The sequence below is a fragment of the Mesoplodon mirus genome (genome assembly GCF_964341445.2).
Source record: "Mesoplodon mirus genome assembly, chromosome: 5".
Classification (NCBI taxonomy): Eukaryota; Metazoa; Chordata; class Mammalia; order Artiodactyla; family Ziphiidae; genus Mesoplodon; species Mesoplodon mirus.
This window is the reverse complement of record NC_138980.1, coordinates 153,774,820-153,793,063: the sequence shown is the minus strand read 5'-3', so window position 1 is coordinate 153,793,063 and position 18,244 is coordinate 153,774,820. Positions and strand designations below refer to the sequence as shown.

The following is an 18,244-nucleotide window of genomic DNA, read 5'->3' as shown; positions in this document are numbered from 1 at the left end:
GAATACCTAGCAGTTTTATTTTAAACATTTTCAGAGCCACTTCCCAGTTTTAAAATGTTAACATACAGGAAAAAATAAAAACAAAAATCATGGGTCTTTGAACTGAAGAAGAGTGGTAGTAAAAAATTCCCTGTATAGCACTTAATTGGAAAGTAATGCCTTGCTATATGTCATTCAAAAATGCAGAGTTGCTTGTAAACAATTTATTCTCCTCAATGTCCCCAAACAATTAAAATGTGACTCAATTTTCAACATTCAATTTTACATGACATTTTCTAGGCACATGGCAAACTACCCACATACTTAAAATGTACTTTAAATAAAACCTTATATGAACTTATACACAATGTGCTAATTAAACACAAAACTAGAATTATAATAATGAGAATACCAATTTTTAAATTTTTTAAAGAGTTAAACACAAAGTAATAGGATACGGCCAAACTGTTCAACAAGTTCAGGTGGAAGAGGAACTCTTCGAATGGAACTGATCTCTGGCAGGTTGGGAACTGACAGCAAACCAGGTCCTTGTAGAGGATAATCCATATCTGACATGCCAGAAACAGTGGAATTATCTACAAAAAATAAAATAAAATAAAGCATTTATTTAAAATAATAATGTATTGGGCATCAAATGGGCATACAGAAGTATTGCAAGCTACAAAAAAATTGTGCATCTGGTTCTAAAGGTATACGGAGAATAAAGTAGTTCTGATCTGACACAAAGGAGGCCTGAGAAATTCCAATGTTAAGATGGGGTGCAATTACTGGTTTCAACACTGAACAGAAGGTTATCTTTCACAAAGACTTTCTCCATAAGAAGAGAAATGTTTAGTTCAATAATTTATAGTGTTTTCCTACTATTTTACTAATCTGAAATGGGAAAAAAATTATAAAACCGCTTTGTTATTCTCAGATAAAAACAACTGTGGACAAACAAAATACTGACTGGGGAAAATACAGCATTTCCTTTCCCACTTAAAAATTTAAAGATTAAAACAATCCATGCCTTTTCCCATTATGTATCCACCCCCCACCCTCAGACCAATATACAAATAAAGGCATACCTCAGATATGTTGTGGGTTTGGTTCCAGACCACTGCAATAAAATGAACATGCCCAGAAGCGAGTCACTAAATTTTTTGGTTTTCCGGTGCATGTAAAAGTTATGTTTACACTATACTGACGTCTAAGAGTGCAACAGCATTATGTCTAAAAAAAACAATGTACACACCTTAATTTAAAAAATATTACTAAAAAATGCTGTCACCTGACAAGGCAGGGGTGCCACCAACCTACTGTTAAAAAAACCAGTATCTGCAAAGCGCAATAAAACAAAGCACAATAAGATGAGGTATGCCTGTAATACCACAAAAGCAATATTTTATGGCGGGGGGGAGTGGGAGAGAATCAGACTACTCTATAAACTGCTCTCAACTGGCAACCTTCTCTTCCTCTAAAGCCCAGACACTAAGGGCAAGAGCAGGCTGGTCTATTCAGCCTGTCCTTCCTAGTCCTGAGCAAGGTGTTTTAGTTCTATTTACTATTACTATTTACTCAGGCACCTTTTCAGCCTCTCTAAAGTACAAAGATGTTGGGGGAAACTGACATATAAAACAAATTTTTAAATGTATTATGAAAAATTTTTAAATTTATACAACTAGAGAACAAATGCAATCAATCCCTATGTATTGAGTATCCAGTTTCAAAAATTACCAGTAACATGCCCAGTCATATTTCGTATGTCAGTCACTATCCACTTTTTCCCTAATGTATTTTTTGAAGCAAATCCCAGACGTTCCATTTAATCTTAAAACATAATTTTAATAGAACATTACACATCTTAAACTGCAGCAGGAACACAAAGGATGGAGTTAGTAACTCTGGTGAGGATATAAACCTCACCAGAGTTATTTCTGGTTGAGAAAGCCTTCACAGAGAATGTGGTATTTAACGGAGTCTGGAAGAATAGCTTGTCAGGCAAAGAAGAACATTCTAGAAATGATGAAGAGTACATGTAAAATGAAATCCTGAAGAGGGGGTTCTTATGGAAAACCTGTTAAATTTGGTATAACTGGAACAAGGAAGTCGAGAATAGGATGGAAGAGGGAAAGGAAATTTGGTTGAAGAGGTGCATGTGTGTAAAGGTGGATAGGTTGGACTGGGGTCAGATATGATGAGAAGACCAGAATGTATGGACTGTTTTTACACCTTGCTTTCAGAAATAAGGAGTACAAAGGGAAGAGTGCTATTCAGGATGAGAGCTGCTAATAGGCCACTCAGTTCTTTTAAGACAAGCCCACTGGTAAGTAGCTGTCAGGAGTAAATACTCTTTGCTTTGTTTCTGTCTTTTCTCTGATTATAAGTCAATTAATAACTTTTTATAAATCGTCAGAGCTGTCTTTTAGGTTTACATTGCAGATTAACCTGGTTAGATTATCTTGGTTCTTGCTTACCCCAAATCTTGTTTGTATCTTACTTACTCTTCTCCAATTTCCACCTCACAAAGGGGGTCACTTTTTTTCTAGCAACTTGTGTGATTCTATATGCCTTGAGGAGCCTGGCCTTAATTTAAAACCGATAAACAGAATATTTTACGGACACCTCTCTTTGTTGGCACAAAAATCTGCTTTACCCTCCGTGTTCACCCATCATCAGTGCTGATTTCCCTATTCCCTTCCTTCATTGCGCTGGTAGTTCTTTTTAACACCTTTAACACCTTCATATTACATTAACTCCATACATAACAAAGCATATCTCTGAGCGAACACAGTAAATTTCCAAATTAACTCCGTATGCTCTTCAATTTTACTCCAACATTAATATGAGGTATTAACAAGAATGAGAATTGGATCAGGTGAACCTTCTCATCTGGTCTTAGCGATACACACTTGGAGGCCATGAGAAGCTCATTAAGGTTGGAAACTTTGCCTCTTTCTGCTTCAAATGGGGGCTTGCTCCTCATTCCTATCCCCTGAGGTGCCTGTAACGAAGAAAGTGAGAGAAGGAAAAACATTGAAAATGGGCTCTTTTCCGCCCTTCAAAATGCAGCAAACAGCGTTCCAGATCTCAGGATATCTTCGCCGATTCACCCTGCGGATAAGGACCTATTTAGGGAGTCAGACGAGAGTCTTTTGGGTTGAGAAACAGTCACCAACTGGGCAACGATCACTCACTTGGGGCAGACACCATGAGCAGATCGGAAAGGTCCGGGTACATGCGGTCTTCTTGCAACTGACGGTCGATGAGCCGCCCCGCATTTTCCAAAGCTTCCTGCAGGGCTGCGGCCGACGTGGAGGCCGGCATTACCGAGCCCAGCAAAGAAGACGGCATATCGAAAATCGGAGACAACAGCGACCGGAGAAAGTCAAAAAGCGAGGAGAAATAAGAGAAAAATCCAAGAAGCTAGGTCAGCCCCAAAGCTTAGGGCGCGCGCGCCAAACAAGCGCCCCGGCGCCAGTGCATGACGCACTTCTGGTTCATGGGGCGGGGAATTTGAAGCCAGTTTTTCGGCTCTGGGAAGAGGAAGCTGTTAGAGGGGGCTGGACGTTGAGGGTGGAGCTAGTGAGCGGGAGGTGCTTCGAAGTGGGCTGGCTGGTTGTTCTGGGCGGGAGGGGGAGATCGGTGGTGGGAGTGGAGGAAGGGAGGGAAGGAGGGAGGAAGGGGAAAGGGGAGGGACTGGGGAAGGGGAGAGGTGGGACGGGGTCGGTAGGGGTGGGGAGGAGGAAGGAGCGGGGTCCGGGAGGGTGGGAGTCGGTTGTGCGGGGGCAGCGCAGGCTGCTCGGGTTCTGGTGGGTTTAGCGCGCGCTTGGATCTGAGTACCTCGAGCTTCGGGGATCGGAAACCGGCAACTGCAACTATTTTGAGTATGCGTGTCAATTTGGTGCTGCAAATAACTTGTCTTCTGAGAGTGGATAGGAGTTGGTAGCTGTTTGTTAGAAAAAGTTTACATATAAACCAAAATTTCACTAGAAATATGGGCTTCGGTGTAAATTAAAATTCATCAGGTTTTCTATTTCTGTGTCGTTACCACTTGACTTTGTGGTACGTTACTGTGAAAAATTATGTTTATGGAATCTTCACAGCGTGCAGGGACCTGATGCCTTGCTTTATTTCCCATTTCAGAGGGGAAGCAGGTGGTTCTTATTCACTGCTTCATCCCCAGCACATAGTAGAGGGACTGGTATAGAGTAGGCCACTTAATATATCATTTTCTACAGCAACTGAATTCTGAATTTGTGTCAGGCATTGTACCTGTGCAGGGAATATCAAACTGAAACAGCATTCCTCTTCTCCAGGTGCTTTATGCAGGGACACACAGGCAAAAAAAAAACAGTGTGCATCACCATATTTTGTCTATGGGGTATGTATTAACTGCAGTAAAAGGGTAAGAGAAATGAGTGAGGAGAGGCAGGATGGGCTTCATTTCATGCAGAAGGCAGCTGGAGTGGTTAAAACAAAGCAGTAGTCTTCAAAGAGCAGTCCTTATTTAGAATACTTAGAATTAGTCCTTATTTAGAATCTCACCTAAGTTACTTCCGATTATATTCATAGTTTAGCAAATCAATAGCTGAATTGCTCTGAAGTGGTCTTTTGCTATTTGAATTGCTTTTTACTGCCTCAAATAAAGGGTTGACTAAATTTCTGAATATTAAAAATACTGTGATATTACAGATCTATACATATAATTTAAGACATAGCAAGTACACCAAGAAAAATTAGATTTGTATTACCGGTAGATAAATAGGCAGAGGGGTCGCCAGTTGTCAATTTTCTTTTATTTGGTAGACTACAGATTGAAAACTGACAGTCTGTCACGGGGTTGGTTTGTTTTTAATTTGAGACAAAAAAAATACAATAGAAAGTTTTCACCTCTACAAATTGGATATCTAACAATACTGGTCTAATAGTCCTGCACACAGCAACAGCATTTCCAAGGGTCTTAAGTCCAAGACCCTCCATTCATTTACATATTGCAGTGGCTGCTTTTCAGCTGCAACTGTTGAGTTGAATAGTTGGTACACAGACCACATGGACTCAAAGCCTCAGATATTTACCATCCAGACCTTTATGTGAAAATTTTGCTGAAGACGTCTCAAGAATAAAGATTCTAAAACTTTTGATACCTTTAAAAATTATTAAGGAGGGCTTCCCTGGGGGTGCCGTGGTTGAGAGTCCGCCTGCCGATGCAGGGGACACGGGTTCGTGCTCTGGTCCGGGAGGATCCCACATGCCCTCGAGCGGCTGGGCCCGTGGGCCATGGCCACTGAGCCTGCACGTCCGGAGCCTTTGCTCCGCAGTGGGAGAGGCCGCAACAGTGAGAGGCCCGCGTACCGCAAAAAAAAAAAAAAAAAAATTATTAAGGAGTCCAAAGAGGTTTGGTTTTTGTGTGGATTGTTGAAAAAAAGTTAATCAGTCGATCTAAAAAAGAAATGGAAAATTTTATTTGTGCCAAGCTGAGGATTATAACCCAAAACAACATCTCAGAAAGCTCTAAGGACTGTTCCGCTCATTAGAAGTCAAAACACAGTTATATGTTTTTCGAAACAGAGGGCTGTACATTAAATGATGTATTACTGACAGTTTACACAATCCAGCTCTAACCATCATCTTGGCCACTTTCAAGATCAAGAAGGAACGTTATCTTTTAGGGAGTTGTCTTGTTGATGCTAGGAGAATGTTGCTCTTTATGGTTGAGCAGGTATTTCTGCTGATGGAGGAGCTTTGGTTGATACAAAATGCATATACACAATGCACAGTAGAGGGGAGAGAGGAGGTCAAAAGGCAGAGAAATGTTTTTGTGTTTGAATTTTTCTTGTCTTGCGATAAAATATGAATTTTATTTCATAGGGTTATTTTTGTTAATAATTGCTATCTCATAAAAATGAGAAATTTAAAAATAACTTATTTAAAAGAATAAGCCTAATCCTCGTTTATATAAATAACACATATTTTATGAAAAATCGCCATAGTTTCTAAAACTAAACCATTAGTGAGAAGAATGCTGTTATTTTACATTTTTGCAGATCTCTTAAATGTTTGGCTAAATAAGATATAACCAGATTTCATATCTCTTGTTGTTACTTGTTTAGTTGAAGTCTACGAAGAAAAGGGGGCCTCACAGAGTTATGTAGCTGGAAATGGGAGTATTTTAATAACCTTTTTAGACACTTGTGAATATTCTCTGACAGCATACCAAAACTTAACAAATGGTAGTCTCTTAGTGGTTAGTTGTGACGTGGAATTTGAAGCCATCTTTAGATTTCTGAGGATTAAGTGTCACCTTGGCAGTAAACGCGTCTCTTGTGGAGCACGGGCTCTAGGCACGTGGGCTTCAGTAGGTGTGGCGCGTGGGCTCAGTAGTTGTGGCTCGTGGGCTCTACAGAGCAGGCTCAGTAGCTGTGGCACACGGGCTTAGTTGCTCAGCGGTATGTGGAGTCTTCCCAGACCAGGGCTCGAGCCGATGTTCGCCGAGTTGGCTGGCGGATTCTTAGCCGCTGCGCCACTAGGAAAGCCCCGATAAATACGTCTTACAAAGTAAAAAGTGTTACAGAAACTCCAGATACTATTCCCCTTCCTGTGGGTTCAATTTGAAGCCAGCTTCTGTGGCGCTTATACTCCGCCAGCCCGCTAGGGCGGCGCTGCTTAGGAGGCCTCTTTCCCTCCGCGGAAGGCGCCGCTCTTGGCCTTGGCGGCGAGGCTGACGCTCCGAGGCGATACTTCCTGCCTGGTTTACCGCTAGTCTTTAGCAGCTGTTTGGGCTGTGGGTGTTGCTGGTTCCGTCGCGGGTGGCAGACCATGGAGCGCCCCGGACCCAGCGGCGGTGGGTTCAGTGAGGCGAGCGCCGGCGGGGTGGGTCGGGCAGGGCCGGCGGCGCTGGGGGCGCCGCACTAACAAGGCCTTCTCTCTTTTCTCTTGTCCCAGTGACAGGCTCAGACGCATCAGGACCGGACCCGCAGCTGGCGGTCACCATGGGCTTCACGGGGTTCGGTGAGTGACTGCCCTAGGCATGGTCCCGTTTCATTTTGCGGAGATTTTAAGAGCCGCAGGTTGGAAGGGGGGCCCGAGCTGTCACCTGTGTTCCGCCCCTTCCGCAGTGCTAAGTTCTCATTACTTCAGCTCTAATGTGTTTATCTTGCAATTTTTAGACACAGTCTTCCCCATCCATTTTCTAACTCCTGCCTGTCTCTTGGGACCAGCTCAGGTGACACTTATGAGAAGGCTAGTGGGAAAGAAAGATTGCTTTGTGACCCACGCGGTGGAGGGTGTTGGTTGATGGAGGGAGTTGTCTCTTTGCCTCCTGAGACTGAGCGCTAACCACTGACTGTGGTCTGTAATAAGGTGGCCCTTTTGGCAACAAATGGGCCATTAGGTGATGTTATAATAGTAAATCTTTTATTAAGTTATAGTTGATTTATAATGTCATGTTAGTTTTAGGTGTACAGCACAGTGATTCAGTTATATATATTCCCTTATATATGAATATTCTTTTCCCTTTTAGGTTATTACAAAATATTGAGTATAGTTCCCTGTGCTATACAGTAGGTCCTTGTAGGTTAGTAAGTCTTTTTTGATTCCAGGTTTTCTACTCCAGAATCTTCATTTCAGTCTCTCTTTTGTTCATTCATACATTCATTTATTCTGGTAATGTCTTGAGCCACAAAACATATTTACTATCTCCTAGGTGGTCATGGCTACAAAAGTACTGTATACTTCTGTAGTATTTTGGTACTTATTTTTGTTTCAGTTCTTTTAAATAGCTTTCTCCCTAATTTCTAAAGGAGCACATGTAAATAGCAGGAAAATATAAAGAACCCAATAAATAAGAAGGAAGAAAGTAAAATCATTCATAATTTCATGATCTAGAAATCAAGACTTAAAAGTTAGTTTGTTTTCCAGTTTTTCCTGTTGTAAGATCGTATATATGTACAGTTTTATATTATTCTTAATTATATAGAATTTGTTTAATTCTTAATATTTTGAGGATTTTCCCATATTATAAAATGCTTTTCCAAAACATGATTTTTAATGGTTGAATAGTAGATAGAAGTGCTATAATTTGTAATATTTTTAACTTTATCCCACATAGTTTCTTTTATCAGTAATACTAAAATAAACATTTTTATAAATAACTCTTTTATCTCCTTTTGTAAAAGGAGTTTTATGCATATTTCCATAGGGTAGATCTAAAAGAGGGACTACTTTGATAAAAAATACAGATATTAAAAAGTAACAAAAAATTGGGCATATAGCTTTTAAAGCTTCTTGATATATATTGTCATAATGCTGTTCAGAAAGGTGGTTTCAGTTTATAACAAAGTCAGTAGTGTGTAAGAAAGCCATTTTTACCATATTCTGGCAAACAAACACAGAATAGGTATTACTATTAAAAAAAAAAAAGGCAGTAAAAGCAAATACAACATTGCTTCCAAGCAGATTCAGGTTGTCAGAATGTCAGTTCCTTGTGGTTTCCTTATTTCCTTATTGACTGTCTGGTGGGAGTTTCTTAGCTCTTTTAGATACCTGCATTACTTGTCTTCTTGCCCCCTTCATCTTCAAAGGAACTGCAGCTCTTCTCAAGTTTGAGGTCTCTCTGACTTCTGCTATATCTATTCTGCATCTTTGCATGTAATGGCTCCTGTGATTAGATTGGGCTGGCCAGGATAATCTCCCAGTTTTTAAGTCCATAACCTTAATTAATCTGCAGAGTCCCTTTTACCCTGTAATGTAATATATTCACAGGTTTCAGGGATTAGGATATGAACATTGTCTATTCTGCCTAGCACACCAGTGTTGTAGTTTCAAGGAGTAGGGTCTAGATGAATTACAGGAGGATGGGAAAGTTGGCTGGTTAATGTTATTTAGCGATGAGATTGTAATTAAAAATTCCCTGGGAAGTTAACTCTTTCTTCATTGATATTTTATGGTTATTTTGTAGCCCCACTATAAATTAGGTAGACTTAAGTGGTTATTGGTCAGTCAGTAAGTATTTATTTAGTACCTAAAGTTTGGCCGACTTAGTTCAGGAAAATCATAGTCTGCTACTTATTTCTGTTTTAGGGAAAAAAGCTCGCACATTTGATTTGGAAGCAATGTTTGAACAAACTCGAAGAACAGCAGTGGAAAGAAGTCGGAAAACACTGGGTAAGAAGTTCAGTTACTTGCTCTTTTATAGGATTAAATACTGTATCCAGCTTACACCAGTGTCCTACCAGTTATAAAATTATAAGACTGAAAAAAATTTCAAAATTGTTAAAAGACCATATGTGCTGGTTCCTTTGGAAGCAGACGCTTTTTTGTCTTCGTTTTTTAAAACACGATCAAAGTTGCATCTAAACAGGATAAGAAGGTCTGAGAGCTAAAATCTTTTAGTACTGTGAGCTATGAACAAACAAGGATTCAAAATTAATTTATAAGAATCAGAATAGTGGTTTCTTTATTACCTCTTCTCCCCCCCTCTATCTGATTCTCATTTCATTTTTTTCTTTCCTGCTTACAGCGGAACCAGTATTTGGAAGGCTGGGCGAGAGGTGGCTCTCAGAGCTGTGTACACCACTGACCGTTGACCCAGACAGTATAGAAAATTGAGACATACAGTGAATGTGGCTGCTGCTGTTGAATCTCTGCATTAATAAGTTGTATCAGATATTTAATGAAGGCCTTAACTTCCAGACTGTGTGGTTTGATACCAGGTGGTTAGCAATTCTAGATACCACCTCAGGGTCTTAGAAGGAGACTGACTCCTCTACCGCTTTCTTTAGATCTGATTCAGATCATTCTTACACTAGAGAAAGGATAGATGTAACCTGACACAGCAGAAGGGGCTAGAAGCCAGAGACAGGACTCCTGGAAAAATTTAAGTGCATGTTATTCCAGCAGTTGTCATTGTTGGTTTTAAAATGATAAATTGTATAGCAGTAATATCTCATATTTGGGAAGTGCACTTGACATGAAATGTTTTTGGTTTTTGGAAGAATAACAGTTTTTGTTGTGTATGTGTTGTGAAAAGACAGCTAGCTATCTACATATAGTATGTATAGTATGTATTGTTTTTTTTAAAAAACACTTTCATTTCTACATGCAGTGTAACATAGTAATGAACTCCCATATACCTATCACACAGATTTAACTACTGTAACAGTTCATGGCCAGTGTTAGTTCCATTTACTTCTCCTCTCAGATTACTTTGACACAAATCCTAGGTACATTATTTCACCCATAAATATTTTAGTATGTCTTTAAGAGATAAGGATTTGGAAAAATCTTAACCAAAATACTGTTACTACACCTAAAAATATTAAATAATTTAATATCATCAAACAATACGTAAAGACATGCTATCTGCAGCATATACACGAATGCGTTATACACTTAATTTTTAAATGTTTTAGTGAACGCATATATGTTACAGTGTAACTTTCTTGTATTTACCTCTTTCAGTGTGTGATACAAAATGCTTTGAATAGGAATTGTCTTATTCCCCTACCTAAGTTTTATAGTCCCCAGTACCATGCCTTCCAAGATAGTTTCTCAATATATATTTGTGAAGACTGAATTGAATTTAAAACTGCAATACTGCCTTTAAAAAAATAAATCCTGCATCTTTGGAGAATGTTTTTAAATGGCATGATGAATAGTAAAGAGTTTGGGATTTGGAGGTGGAGGATGCAAGTTTAAGGGTTAGCCCCACATTCCACTAGATGAATGACATTGGATGGATTTTCAAATTTCAGATCCTTAATTTCCCCATCAGTTTGGTGGCAATAATAATAAGATCTCTCTTAGAAGATTCTTGAAGGAATTATGATGTTGGGCAGAGTACTTTTTAAACAGCAGTGTTATAAATATCACCTTTAATTCCTGTCATTTTTCTTAGTGAAGTATGTATGCATTTAGCACCTAAGAGGAATTCCAGTAAAGTTATTACATTTTTAAAATTTTGAAAAATTATCTCAAGACCATGTACTCCTATTGATATTTGTGGATGAATTAAATGCATTGAACTTTCTTGATTTAGTGTTACAGTCTTGGATATGGACTGCTGTTTCTACCCCTGATCTAAACTCAAGAATCCAAAGTTTGACTTACTTTTCTTAAAAGAAAAGTTAAAAAATTCTGATATGGGCATATTTTATTTAATGATTGGTATTGGAGTCTTTTCCTGGGCTTTGACATCAGACTTGAGGAAAATAAGAACTTTGGTCCCTTTTAATGGCAAGTTTAATTGTCTGTGTATACGGACGTGAAATTTTGGTTGTTAAATGCTCTAACAGAAAGGATGAGTTACTGTAAAACTTCAATAAAATATGTGTTATGTAAAATGTCAGGGAATAATGTTTCAAATTTTTTTCTTGTTAATCTTTTACTTTTAAAAAATTAATTAAGTATATGTTTTGGCTGCATTGGGTCTTGGTTGCTGCACACAGGCTTTCTCTAGTTGCAGTGTGCGAGCTTCTCATTGCTGTGGCTTCTCTTGTTGCGGAGCAGGGACCCTAGGCGCACAGGCTTCAGTAGTTGTGGCACGCGGGCTCAGTAGTTGGGGCCCGTGGGCTCTAGAGCACAGCCTCAGTAGTTGTGGCACCCGGGCTTAGTTGCTCCAAGGCATGTGGGATCTTCTTGGACCAGGGATCGAACCTGTGTCTCCTGCATTGGCAGGCGGATTCTTAACCACTGTGCCACCAGGCAAGTCCTTGGCTAGTTTGCTGTTAACCTAAATGAGAGTTGCATACATCTGGGGTGCTTTTGCAGAAATGGCTATCCAAAATTGGTAACTATCTGAGAGTAGAGAGTTAACAATAAAATGAGGTACTTGGAAGAATAAAATGAGGTGATCGGGGGTAGGTTAATTCACTTTTGTTAAGGGAACATGTGGAGCATTTTTAGAGTGTTTACAGTGTACTTGGTCCTACGTTCAGTAAAAATACATGAAAATGATCCCCTTGGTCAGGGAGCTGCAGTTTATTGAATTATGTTTCATTTTGGTTTGTCCTCAGTCAACAATGAGGAAAAAAATAGTTTTTTCCTCAAAAATGTCTTTTCTTTTTTTTTTCTTCTTTTATGAAGCAGCAGGTGACAGCAGAAGCCTCTCTGAATAGAAAATCCTTACTATTGTTTAAAAAAAAGTTAAATTTTAAATTAAAAAGTTAGATCTTCACCAGGATGGGGCAAATAACTTGGAGTATTCATCCCCTGGGAAGGAACTCTAGTTAGGTGGGTGGGTCATAGTTCCCAGATAGTCTGGAGACAAGTAAGCAATAAAGGGCTGTACTTTATGGCCCATTGGAGAGAGAGGCAGGCTCACTGTTTTATAAGGTAGGTGGTAGTCGGATAATTTTACAGTCTCTGGAAAGTCTGGTCACATCAAGGAAAGTTGCAGTTGTGGAGCCTCAATTCACTGCTTTGAGGCTTAATAGCTCTATTCTCTGCCTTGGATTCGTCAACTATAAAGTGAGGATAGTAGTATCTACTTCAACTGTATTGTATAATTGAAATTTGCTAGGATAGTAGAACTTAAATGTTATTCCCCCCCCCCAAAAAAGGTAAATATGTGGGGTGATGGTTGTGTTCATTGACTCCATGGGGAGAATTCTATCACAATGTATTTTTGTACCAAATCATCACATTGTGCACTTTACATATCTCACAGTTTTATTTGTTAATTTTACTCCAATAAAGGTGAAGAAAAAAAGTTTCTACTTCAGGGATTGTTATGAAGATTAAAGGAGTTAATTTTTTTTAACATCTTTATTGGAGTATAATTGCTTTATAATGGTGTGTTAGTTTCTGCTTTATAACAAAGTGAATCAGCCATACATATACATATATCCCCATATCTCCTCCCTCTTTCGTCTCCCTCGCACCCTCTCTAGACCACCCCTCTAGGCGGTCACAGAGCACTGAGCTGATCTCTGTGTGCTATGCAGCTGCTTCCCACTAGGTATCTGTTTTACATTTGTTAGTATATATAAGTCCATGCCACTCTCTCACTTCGTCCCAACTTACCCTTTCCCCTCATGTCCTCAAGTCCATTCTCTACGTCTGCGTTAAAGGAGTTAATTTACAGGAAATGCTTAAAACAATACCTAGTGCATAGCATAGTAAGCTCCATGTATTAGTTGCTATTATTTTTGTTAAATTAAGGTTGATATTAAGATGCTAATGGCTACTTTCAAAGAAGTCATAGAAGACCTAATAAAAAATTGCTTAAATAAGAAAGGTTTAGTATTGCACTATGACAAGAACTCTGGAGTGGGGCTGGTCTGTCTTCTGCGTCCTGATATGAAGGACATGAAGTTTTTTCCCCTTTTTTCTGCTTTGACAGCTTTAGAGTGTTGGCTTGTCCTAAGCAGACTGTCCTCATGTCTCAAAATTTTGTCAGCTAAATTTTGTTACATGCAGGTGACCACCTCCACAGGCTGAAAGGAGACTTCTATGTAACACTTTTTAGGAGCAAGAAAACCTTTCTCAAATGTACCTTCAGCTGACTTCCCCTCACATGTTATTAGCCGGTATTAGTGTGGCACATCAGTTGCAATAAACAGCCATTGCAAGAGCACAATGGTTGACTTGGAATCAAACTTCAGCCCTCCTGGGCAGGGAGGGGCCCAGCAGCTCCTGAAACACAGTGTTGATTCTTACCTAGGGAGAACTGTGGTTTTCTTAGCAAGGAGAAAGCAAGAAGTGGCTGTTGTGTAGGTGGCTAATAATGTGCCTTAGTATCGTTTCCTGATTAGGGTCAGAACTGCCCCTAAGACCTGAGCCTACAGTCCCAAGTGTGGCCTTCCCTGCTTCACTCTCCAATCCCCCCTTACCCTAGAGGGAATGGAGGGAATGTCTGGAGAAGCAGGATGAAGGTAGGAGCCCAGCAGGCTCACTCTTAAATTTGGGCATTATCCTTCTCTTATTGTTTTCAGCCTCCTCCAGCATCAGAGTGCCAAACTCCTAACCCAGCCCAGTGGAGAGCACAAAAAAATTAACCTGAGCTATGCCTTACCTCTTCCTGGAGAGTTTTATCTTCCATGTTTGAAACAAAAGACTAGTTGACACTAGTTGCTGCCTATCTCCTTGTTACTCATCCTCTACATCCTAGCAACAAAAGACCTAAAGAGTACAACATTCCAATTAATAAGTGCCCTTTGATACCACTTAACTTTGGGTGTATTATTCTTCATTATTAAGAAATAAATGTTAAAGATTATCTCAGGTTATTGAGGATGGTGGCAATTGAGAACAAGCCTTATTCATATAATTAATTTCCTTCCTATGTGCTTCCCGCCCCAATTGTTGAGTGAGATTATCAGAGGAGAAAGATAAGATTTCCTTGGATAAATTTTTTTTTGTCTTTCCAAGGTAGACAACTCTGGAAGCTAAATGTAATTCAACTTTCCTCATAATTTTGGTAGGAAGTCTCTGACCAAAAATCCAGTTTGGGAAATTCATAAAGGAATGAAGTACTGAATTTTTGGTTTAAAACATTAAAAGTAAAAGGTGAGATTACCTAAAATCTTACCTTTGAATACTTTCTTCTGGTCACTTGCCACATCTTTTTACATAGTACAGTCATGGTTCATACACTGTTCACGTGTTAATTTTGCTTAGCATATCTGTTTATATTTTCTCAGATTTGTACATTTTCCATTACTATTTTTTTTTTTTTTTTGGCTGTGCTGTGTGGCTTGTAGGATCTTAGTTCCCTGACCAGGGATTGAACTCAGGCCACTGCAGTGAAAGCACTGAGTCTTAACCACTAGACTGCCAGGAATTTCTCTTCTATCACTATTTTTATTGGCTGTATTTCATATTATGTTGATACACAGTAAACTTCAATTATTTTCTCAGTGTTGGGCATTTAGATTGATAATTTTTTTGCTGTTACTGGTAACATGTCTATGTTACATCTTTGTAACTATGTTAATTTATAGTGTTTTAAATAATAACAAATTTTGAAGCCTAACTGTTGAAAAAATTTTATCATCTTTTCAGAAGCAAGAGAAAAAGAGGAAGAAATGAACAGAGAGAAAGAATTAAGAAGGCAAAGCGAAGATCTTGAACCAACATCTTCAGGCTCAAATGTGGCCAGAGATTGCTCTAAATCATCTTCCAGGTGCTTGTCTTTCTCAAAAGAATGCTTTTAAACTACCTTTTTGTAGGCGTTCATAACACAATTTAGGCAAAGTTCCTGATACTAAAAGCTTGCATAATTTCTCCCATTTCAGGCAATTGTGTATGTCTAGGATCAGGAAAAAGTCATTTGTCACATTGTAAATCAATTGACTTTTTCTAAAGTATTCCAGATGTAGTATTAAAATCTATGCCTTTTGACTGCAGAGCATAACTATGTAAAGTTGGAAAGATGTTGACAAGTTTATTATTTTTTTCATGTTTATTTTGTCATTTACATCTTTTGTCCCTTTCCCCAGACTCTGCATTCATAACCTTTTTTGGTAGGATCCTTTATGGAAATAGATAATAAGAAAGAATATAAATAGAGGCACATTATAAAGTTTATCGACTTAGAGGAGAAAGCAGCCATTAAAATTACTTTAAATTGAAATTTAATACTATGTAACTTAATTACTAAGAACTTTAAACAATATAAATAAGTATATAGATATCAAATCTGGGTAGAATAATATGAGAATTCTAATGTTGTTTAGATATATATATATATATATATTTTTTTTTTTTTGCCGTATGCAGGCTTCTCACTGTTGTGGCCTCTCCCATTGCGGAGCACAGGCTCCGGACGTGCAGGCTTAGCGGCCATGGCTCGCGGGCCCAGCCGCTCCGCGGCATGTGGGATCTTCCCAGACTGGGGCACGAACCCGTGTCCCCTGCATCGGCAGGCGGACTCTCAACCACTGTGCCACCAGGGAATAATCAAATTGGTTACATAAACTATTCATGGCAAATTTCACCAGTGGATTTCATTATTTCCTCTTTTTACAGTAGAAAAACATAAAATATCTAAATACACAAAATATCACTTATACTATGTAATTTCATTTTTTGTTCACCCAGAAGGTGCATTCTTTGGTATCTCAGTCTAGGCTCTTGAGCAGAATATCTCTCCATAAGAGTGTTGGTTAGGGCTTCCCTGGTGGCGCAATGGTTGAGAGTCCGCCTGCCGATGCAGGGGACACGGGTTCGTGCCCCGGTCCGGGAAGATCCCACATGCCGCGGAGCGGCTGGGCCCGTGAGCCATGGCCGCTGAGCCTGCGCATCCGGAGCCTGTGCTCCGCAACGGAAGAGGCCACAGCAGTGAGAAGCCGGCGTACCGCAAAAAAAAAAAAAAAGAGTGTTGGTTAGTCTTTTCTATAGCTTCTCTTTGCGGAGGGAGGGGATATCTATATGGGACTACAAGTCTGGTTCTCCCTTTTCATAGACGACACGTAAATGAATGGGCTTATCTGTGTTCAGTAAATCTTTAAAAAACAAACACTGGGCCAAAGTTTACCAACCCCTGCTATAGAGTGTCCTTTCTTTATATTAGTCAAAAAATTCAGTTTAGCATTATCTATGGTTTTATATCAGTTATCAGTCTCACAATGTCCTTGGGTTTCAATATGATAGGAAAAAAAACCCTTTTTCCTAAGAGGAACATTTAGTATTTACCTTTAGTTTCTTACTTTTGGGATGATTTAAGATGTCAAAAAACTACTGTTGTGTTTTTGGAAATTTATCTTATTGCTAAGGTTTTGACAAACAAATGATTCCATTAATTGAAAATTGTAAAAATTTCAGTAGTTTCATTGATTCTGTTTTTTCTGCAATACTAACTTTAAAGTCCAAAGATAAAGAACGTGCAGTATTGGTATTGAGAATAAATTTTATTGATATAACAAAACCCAGCATTACTTTTGTCATTAGTGATTAAAATTACAGAACTACTGTTAAGATTATAATTACAGATCTTCTTGACTTATGATGGGGTTATGTCCAGATAAACCCATCATAAATTGCAAATATTATAAGTTGAAAATGCATTTAATACACCTAACCTACTGAATATCAAAGCTTAGCCTAGTCTACCTTAAACATGCTTGGAACACTTATATTAGCCTACATCTGGGCAAAACCATAGAACACAAAGCCTATTTTATAATAAAGTATTGGCTATCTCATGTAATTTATTAAATACTATACTAAAGTGAAAAACAGAATGGTTGTATGGGTACAGAATGGTTGTAGGTGTACTGATTGTTTACCCTGATGATTGCGTGGCTGACTGGGAGCTGTGGCTTGCTGCCACTGCCCAGCATCATGAGAGAGTTTGGTACTGTTTATCGCCAGTCCTGGAAAAGATCAAAATTCAGTGCATGGTTTCTACTGAATGCTTATTGCTTTCACACCATTGTAGAGCTGAAAAATCGTTAAGTCTAAATTGTAAGTGGGGACCATCTATATCAAATATAAAGATAGAAATGATCATCAAGAAAAATAAAATAATACAACTTTATTACAGTATTTTGTTGATCAAAAGAATGGAAGTTTACTTATCCCTGTTTCAGAAGGCCTCGAATGAATAATCCATGGTAGATGAATAAGCCTGTCAGAAGCTTAACTGAGACTATATTAATATCAGATATATTTTATGTAGATTTTCTATCTCTGTTATAGGAGTCTTTAAGCTATTTCTGCTTAAGCATTGAATCATGTTACTATGAAATAATTTCACTGTGGCTAAATTAAATTTGAAGTCCGTTTTAAAAAAATAGCCATTTTAAGAACATCTTTAGGGACTTCCCTGGTTGCGCAGTGGTTAGGAATCCACCTGCCAATGCAGGGACACGGGTTCGAGCCCTGGTCCGGGAAGATCCCACATGCCCTGGAGCAACTAAGCCCGTGCTCCACAACTACTAAGCCTGGGCTCTAGAGCCCGCGAGCCACAACTACGGAAGCCCACGTGCCTAGATCCCGTGCTCCATAACAAAAGAAGCCACCGCAATGAGAAGCCGGCGCACCGCAACGAAGAGTAGCCCCCGCTCGCCACAACTAGAGAAAGCCCGTGTGCAGCAACAAAGACCCAGCGCAGCCCAAAATAAATAAATTTTAAAAAAAGAACATCTTTATTCACTACAAGTTGTAGTCCAAGATATTTTCTTTCTTTTTTTAAAATTAATTTTATTTATTTATTTTTTGGCTGTGTTGGGTCTTTGTTGCTGCACACGGGCTTTCTCTAGTTGCGGCGAGCGGGGGGCTACTCTTCGTTGCAGTGCGCGGGCTTCTCCTTGCGGTGGCTTCT

At 39.1% G+C, this 18,244-nt stretch overlaps 2 protein-coding genes across 4 annotated transcripts in view; one reads left to right on the top strand and one right to left on the bottom strand.

Moving 5' to 3' along the window:
* Positions 1-3,479, bottom strand: part of NUP155 (nucleoporin 155) — a 64,038-nt gene extending 60,559 nt beyond the window's left edge. Inside the window, exons 1-2 of the mRNA XM_082623141.1 lie at positions 3,177-3,479; positions 438-575 (exon numbers count right to left, since the gene is read on the bottom strand). Coding sequence (XP_082479267.1) covers positions 438-575; positions 3,177-3,333 — 295 coding nt within the window. The 5' untranslated portion in view covers positions 3,334-3,479. The remainder of the gene's footprint in view (positions 1-437; positions 576-3,176) is intronic.
* Positions 3,480-6,689: 3,210 nt separating this feature from the next.
* The window catches only part of WDR70 (WD repeat domain 70), a 315,980-nt gene continuing 304,425 nt past the window's right edge, over positions 6,690-18,244 (top strand). Inside the window, exons 1-4 of one of the 3 annotated variants that reach the window (XM_082623148.1) lie at positions 6,690-6,823; positions 6,925-6,990; positions 9,061-9,144; positions 9,500-11,326. In XM_082623148.1, coding sequence (XP_082479274.1) covers positions 6,799-6,823; positions 6,925-6,990; positions 9,061-9,144; positions 9,500-9,588 — 264 coding nt within the window. In that variant the 5' untranslated portion in view covers positions 6,690-6,798 and the 3' untranslated portion in view covers positions 9,589-11,326. Of the gene's footprint in view, positions 6,824-6,924; positions 6,991-9,060; positions 9,145-9,499; positions 11,327-14,982; positions 15,104-18,244 lie in introns of those variants that run through there. The other 2 variants (XM_082623147.1, XM_082623146.1) reach the window with 2 other exon arrangements.